General features: G+C 30.5%; 1 protein-coding gene across 1 annotated transcript; it reads right to left on the bottom strand.

Moving 5' to 3' along the window:
* Positions 1–722: 722 nt before the first annotated feature.
* On the bottom strand, positions 723–6017 carry LOC134246153 (uncharacterized). Its single transcript, XM_062728465.1, has 6 exons — positions 5961–6017; positions 5743–5839; positions 5446–5564; positions 1638–1894; positions 1268–1501; positions 723–879 (listed from the first exon to the last, which is right to left on the bottom strand). The coding sequence occupies exons 2-6, from the start codon at positions 5817–5819 to the stop codon at positions 871–873; spliced, it is 696 nt and encodes a 231-aa protein (XP_062584449.1). The 5' UTR covers positions 5820–5839; positions 5961–6017; the 3' UTR covers positions 723–870.
* Positions 6018–7797: the final 1780 nt, after the last annotated feature.

The following is a 7797-nucleotide window of genomic DNA, read 5'->3' as shown; positions in this document are numbered from 1 at the left end:
AAGAAATAAAGGAGAAAATTTCAGTGGATGTATATATATGGAAATAAACTTTTTTCTCAATATATCTTTATTTACAGTCAAAAATGTTATAGTTTCAGCAAAAGGAAAAAATAAGATTTAAACATTGTTTTGGTTTTTATGTCACAAATGAAAATAATGTTTTTCTTTAACCCCATCGTCTGCTCCGTGTTCTGGAAGATCTGGATCTCTGATTTCCAGCGCGCCTATAACTTTTTCTTAACCGCGGTCTTATGGATTTTGATCTCCCAGTCCTACCACGCCTAGATCTACTTCTGCTCCGCGTTCTAGATGATCTTGATCTTCCAATCCTGCTACGCCTATATCTACTTCTGCTCCACGTTCTAGATGATCTTGATCTTCCAATCCTGCTACGCCTATATCTACTTCTGCTCCGCGTTCTATATGATCTTGATCTTCCAATCCTGCTACGCCTATATCTACTTCTGCTCCGCGTTCTAGATGATCTTGATCTTCCGATCCTGCTACGCCTATATCTACTTCTGCTCCGCGGCCTATATCTACTTCTGCTCCGCGTTCTATATGATCTTGATCTTCCAATCCTGCTTCGCCTATATCTACTTCTGCTCCGCGTTCTAGATGATCTTGATCTTCCAATCCTGCTACGTCTATATCTACTTCTGCTCCGCGTTCTAGATGATCTTGATCTTCCAATCCTGCTACGCCTATATCTACTTCTGCTCCGCGTTCTATACGATCTTGATCTTCCAATCCTGCTACGCCTATATCTACTTCTGCTCCGCGTTCTATATGATCTTGATCTTCCAATCCTGCCACGCCTATATCTACTTCTGCTCCGCGTTCTCGAGGATTTTGATCTCCGTATTCCGCCTAGCCTACCTAAATTGAAAATGTAATTACTCAAAAAATAGTTGATTGAAAAACCTGAAAGTGTGCTAAACTTTGCAAATTACAATAGCCTTGTTATAATTTTAAAAGACATTTTTGGAATTGGCGGCTGATAACATGTCTATGTCCCAACGAAATTTCTTTGTATAATATTATAGTACAAGGACAGAAACACTCATTAACATGCCCCAAAATTTACTGAAAAAGTAGGAAATGTATCTTTTTTTTTTAAATAGTTTTTTTTTTTTTTTCAAAACGATGTGGCCATTATTTTGATTAATTGTGATCAAATAAACACGAAGAAGCTAAACTGGTTATATATGACATCAGTCTTGATTAAAGCGGTTTAACTTTAATATGCTTTTGTATAATGTTTTACCTGACAACTTTGTATCTTTGTATTTGTAATTGTGTTTTTGTGCCTGTAACTCCATCTATCTTCATATCTGACTTTTCTGACTAATTTTCCACCAGTGTTGCTTCTTAGTTCAAGTGTTGGACGCCCTTGTCTAAATACTTTGCCTCCATTTTTAATACGGGAGTATGAACTAGTTCTTCTCACAGTCAAAGTATACTTTCCGTCCAAAATTTTCCCTGTTATTCCTTCTTGACCCTTTAACAACAATTTCGTATAATCAATTTCAATGCATGTGTGGCATTTAATTAATATGCGTTTTTTTTTTCTCAAAATGTCAATTGTAATGGTAACAAATATTATGAAGCAATGTTTTGTATAATAAATCGCTTACGTCTTTTCCCGTAAAACGTTTAATATTCATGGGTTTGAATCTCCAAAAATCTCCCTGTGCTGATTTGTACCCCCCTCTTTTGAAATATTGTCTAAGTCTTAAGTCTTTACTGGTCTTCGGAAGCGTATTTCTTATGAGAGTTTTCATTATGTGTCTACCGGCAGTCCATACGACTCTGGTTCCGACAGCTACTATCACTGGTGGAATTCTCCTCAGCCTCTGCTTTTCTCTTAATGTTTGTTTGCCGATCCATATATCTTAAGTAATATACATTAATCAAAAGGATGAGATACGTATATTAATTCTTACAAACTTTCACATTTTCTCTAAAAATATTGGAAAGAAGCAGAAAAAAAGTGTTCATAAAGAGGTTTATTCCTTTCACGCCATTGTTCTGGCTCGCTCCATTTGTATGTTTTATAATATTTAGATTCCCCAGCCTAAAACCATAGTATCTTTCAGTTATATTTCCTCCTATATTTTGCCAATTTCTACTTTCTTTAAAACGATTTTCAACATTTTCAATGTGAATCATGTTCATGTAAATATTGTTGACATATGACATATACATGTACAAATACATTTAATGAGGACTTTAAAAATCAAATGACAAACAAAATATGCTAAACTGTAAAATAGTGCGTGTAGATTTATAGCAAAACAAATAGAAAAATAATAAAAGTTATCGTTGTTTTACGTCGCTCTCAAGAAATTTTCAGTTATATGGACAATGATATCAATAATTAGTATTAATTACCATTTAAACTATCTACAAATTTTAAAAGATAACTGATTTCTTTGATACTATATTTCCATTTTCTGATTCAAATCAGTATTCTATTGTATTGGTATGCCTATTTCAAGAACTATACAATCCAAGGTCGATGTTTTGTCATGTTTAATAACATAAATGAAAGGAATACACTGAACGGAATGAATTTTACTCGTTGTGATTCATCCAAACGGTTTTCATTACTTTATTACATTTTATATTACATGTTGCAATCATTTAGAGACTATATTAGTTATTTTTTTAGCTTGAAACAATGTACAAGAGAATATTCAACTTTTAAAGAGAAAAAAGTTATTTTGGATTTTTTTATGGACGTTCGATCCTGTGCTTTTACATGTAAGTCAATTTTGGCATTTTCCGTTATTTCTAAAATTCTGCATCATTTTTTAGTTCTAACATTAAACCTGGATACTACAATGCAAATTGAAGTATATTTAATGAAAAAAAAAAAACCGCGATGAAATTCCATTTAAGTAGGATTAAGCAAGGAACTATATTTTGGAATGTGTTTTTTTAAGAAGAAAATGATCAATTTTTCCCTTTTAAAATACTATTAATTTCGGATTTATGTTTTTCCATGCTGTTTGCACCCAGAGTTGTTTTTAGCAGTGAAATGTGTTATGCTGGCTCAGAAATATCTACTAAATTATTTCTTAGGAATTCTTTCAACGAATAGTGACAAATATAGTAAATATATTTTAAAGTAAAGGGTAATATTTAGTCAATTTAAACATAAAATAGACACTGTTTAAGTAATATCTGAAAATTTACATCATATAACCCCAATTTTGATTCTCTTTTCTAAATATTCAAGATAACTTAGACCTATCTGCTTAAATTCAACAAAACTTAATGACTTTGATATAATTATTTTTTTGCTTATTAAATTTTCAATGCCAGAAAAATCACATTTTGTGAGTTAAGAAAGGTCAAATTATTGATTATGCGAAGCAATTTGAATTTTTTTCTTAGTCACAATTTGAAAGTGTCTTTTTTCAAAATATCCTTAAAGTTTACTATGTTCCATGATTTATTTGGATGAAAATATTTAAGGAAAAATGTAGAAAATGTAATTTTTGCTTATAACAAAAAAAATTGTCAATGCAAAAACGTCATATTGAATGTACTGTAGCGCCATTAGACATCCCTTTTGTATTTCAAATTTTAAATTAGTTTTTAAATTAAGGTAGCACCTAAGTCTTTGTCACAAGATTTTAAAACTTTTCAAAATGATAAATTAGCACCAGCTAATAAATCAGTTAATTAAAAGCAAATTACTTTTTTCCTTGTTATTTAATGTAGTACAGTCTGTACAATTTACAATGGTAATTACATATTGCGACTTCACATTGTCAGTCATATTTAGGGATATGGAAAATCACAAAGACACTTCTTTAAACATCGTCGTTGATAGACTTTTTAAACTGAACAGTATTAAGCAATATTTCTCAAGAATAACTTCTTTATTCAATTGACATAAAAAATGACTCAACATTTAAAAAAAATGTAGGCAAATGAACTTTATTTTAACTATTCAATTTTCCACCATTAATTTATGAATATTTTTCAAAAGACTTTGTAAGAAAGTGTTCAATATTTAATATGATGAAGAACATACCCAAATGATTACAAAAAAGTAATTAGAATTTTTACCTTTCAACACAAACTAACAAGAGATAGGTTATTTACCGATAATACTTTTCTTGACCTTTTGCACTTATGCAGGATTTAATTATTAAATGAATGTTTGGGGTTACATGTATCTTCATATTTAGGATGTTAATATTATTAAGAATTGTATTTCTCTATATAGAAAGATCATATTTGATAGAAAAATTGTAATCAAACACCAACCATCAAAAATATACATGAATAATTAACAAATAATTATGAAAAAGAATACACATCATTTCATGATAGACAATATAAAATTTACACACAATCTTCGACACATCTTTGACTCAGATACAATTCATCAACTAAATAAATTTGTCAACTGAATATTGCTTTAGATTATTGCATTTTCTCAAAATAGTTGCATGCCATTCACATTGGTGATGCGACTGTTAGAGAGAGCATAAGTTTACTCTTATTCTGTTTTAATTTATATAGGGCTCGTTAAACCCCACTTGACATTTGGTGCGTCTGGACTCTGATGTCACATGACGTCGTATGTAAGGAAAAACCTGAACAATGCTGAATGATGAAGAACGTTTCGTTTACTTTTAATCTTCAATATGTATCCATTAAATCAAGGCGAGTAAACTTTTTGTTAAACTTTGCCGTTATTCTCGCGAGAACGTAGCTAAAAACAAGTGATGCATTGTGGGTCCAAAATATTGTGTCTAAAAATGTGCAGTAGTCCGAATTTTCTCTTCTCACAGGCATTGCTTAAAGAGGTCGAAGTGACAAGCGTTGCTTCGCGACACTCGCTGTGCTCGCTATTACAATAAAATACGTATTATCATTACAAGAGATAGTCTTGGATTTTTCCACTTAAAGCCAAGATCTAGAAAATGAATGGTACCTACAAGTGTCTCTAATTTAAGAAATGTTTTAAGTCATTTAGCTTTATATTAAATATGTATAAGTTGATAACACAAGTACATATTTAGAGTATTATGGCATGATTTTAAATTTTTTTCCATGGATTTCAAAATGCTTTATTTTCTACAATTTTCAAGGAAACAGTAAATATCGGGAAATAGTTGCATTAGATAAATAATGACGTCATAATGGATCTATCACAGGCTTAACATATTCAATGATATGATGTCATATGACGTAGTTTCCACGTTAAGCAATGTGTATAGAAACAAAACATATACTTGTCAAAAAAAGTTTAAGACTTTTAAATATCAGGAACCAATGCAACCTCATTAAGCGATGGCGGAGAGGAAAAGTCACCAAATTCTCTGAAGTACGGTAATTATTTATATTAAATCGTATATATATAAAATATTATATAACTTTTCAAAAAGATGTTTTTCTCAATTTTATATTGTTCTAACTTACCCAGTTCCCCAGTTAACTTTTCATCTTCAGCATTGAAAAGACCATTTAGATCCTCATCACTGATGTTATTAATGTCTACGCCATCAACCAAAAGCTGCGTCTGATTTTCTCTCCGGATCCTGATTAGTTTTAAAAAGCAAAAGCGGAAGTCCCGAATTTTGTTTGTATTTGTCTTTGAAAGTGAAATTAATTTCGAACACCATAGCAATGATGAAAATGTATTTTCCCATGACTGAAACTAATTCACAGTAAATGTATATATTTTTTAAAAGAACACATTAAAGAGAAATAACATACCTCTTTTGGTTGCAATGTGCATTATTTATAAGGAATAATGCAGTTAAACACACAAAAACAGAAATCTTTAACATCATCTTCGAGTGTGTCAAGGAATCTGAAAAACCAAAAAATGAATTTAACATAAACTCAAATCCACTTTTTTACACCATGGAGTGCAATCATTTTCCATACTTTGTAAAATATACTTAAATATCTATAAAGTTCTTTATATTTACCTTCAAGTTCAGGAGACGTTTTTTCAAAAAACTTTTTTGCGATATCTGCATACCTGTTAAAAGTGGTGAAATAAAGGCATATTTATATATAAATTTGATAATGATTTACCGATACAATTAACCAGGGTTATTAGTGACAGATGGTATCGAAAATATATATAATTCAACCTAATTGAGAGGATATATAAAACAATTTATTTTTTTAAACATGATAATGGGATGCAGTCAGGTAATTTCTATGACAATTGCAACAAGAACCATCTGTTTGGGTAATTAAATTGATTTTCAGCATAATATTCTTAGCTTATGCTTTGGAAGTTGTGTAGACTTTACTTAACCTGTCCGAAATCCCAAAGATCCTCGCACTCATTGAACTACAATACAAGTTGATGTCACTGATCTAGAAAAGTTAAAGATGGCGCTTGATATGTACCTTCTTTATTATTAGGGAGGAGGTATAATTTTTTAAATTAAAAAAAAAAATTAAGTAACGTCAGGTGCTTGTGACGTGACCCTAACAAAAAACTGCAATTAACAATAGCAAATCAAAGTGTCAAAGTTTTAAACTGACCACTATGGTTAATCAAAGTTTTAAAAGTTTTAACTACAGTGAAAACGTTTTTGCCAAAGTTTATCAAAGTGTCAAAGTTTTCGATAAAGTTCATTTTAAGTGTCAAAGAGATCACTAAAGTAAATCAAATTTTTCAAAGTGTAAAAGTTTTAACTATAGTTAATTATAGTAAACTGTAGTAAACTATGGTTAATTATAGCTTTTTTTGTTAGGGAAGAGCCTTGTATGATGTCGGAAATTAAAAAAAACACAAATAAAGATTGCGAGAAAAATAGGACTAATTAATTTTTAACGCGCAGTTGTTATGTTTTACGTATATTTAACAGGGTTGTATTTTAATATAAGATTGAGTCATAAAAGTATGCATTCTGCACAGAGTTCCTATTGTGAATTTTTCCGTGCTTTGACATGGTTTCTCGTGTGTTGTAGAGATTTGAATGTGGTAGATTTCGAATAGATTTCTGGTCGAAAATTACACTGATTATAAACTTCAAATACTGGACTTATCAAATCCTTATAATATGGTATGTTTCAAAAAGAGAACAAAAAATATACTAAATGCATTTTACATCAATACTCGTTTGATAGAAATAGGGTATATATTACAGAAATAATTATACATTTAAAGGAAAGACAGCCTTCTCGTATGACCACAACATGTTTCAGGTTCTTTTAAGTTGCTACAAATTATCAATGTTATTGATTGAAAATAAGAAATGTAATTTCATGTACATGGTACGAGAACAAAAGATGTTGTTTAGGGCCCTATACAAATTGACTTTGCAATTATCTATATTCAAACAAATGTAGCGTGCAACAGTCCTATTCAAACGTGAAAGAAAAATAGATGCTTTCGGACAAACACAAAAAACATTTCACCCATGCTTCAATTAGTTTCAATGTAAACATACGAAAATCTTCGGCTTGTTTGTATTTTGAATTGAATTCATTCATTGGAGTCCCTTTTGTTCAGAATGTTTTCTGTTCTTTCTCTTTAAAATCTTGGAGTAAAACAACTTCAGCTTATAAAAAAAAACATTCATAAAACGTTAACTCTTATTAACTAGAGCATGAAGGCAACTGAGTGTCCGTAGCCAGGGGTACACTGTTATAACGTAATTTGAAAAAAAAGATATGCACTTTTAAAAACGTCTTCCAAGTTAACGCACTTTAAAAGAACGTAATATTTTAAATGATCAGGTGTGGGTTTTTTCATTTACATTTATTAATAATTAATATTAAGAAGTCATTGATCTTTATATGACC

This window comes from Saccostrea cucullata, unplaced genomic scaffold (genome assembly GCF_032062105.1).
Source record: "Saccostrea cucullata isolate Sc308-1 unplaced genomic scaffold, CSIRO_AGI_Scuc_v1 ctg3455, whole genome shotgun sequence".
Taxonomy (NCBI): Eukaryota; Metazoa; Mollusca; class Bivalvia; order Ostreida; family Ostreidae; genus Saccostrea; species Saccostrea cuccullata.
Note: the sequence above shows the minus strand (reverse complement) of the source record. Positions and strands in the feature narration are given on the sequence as shown.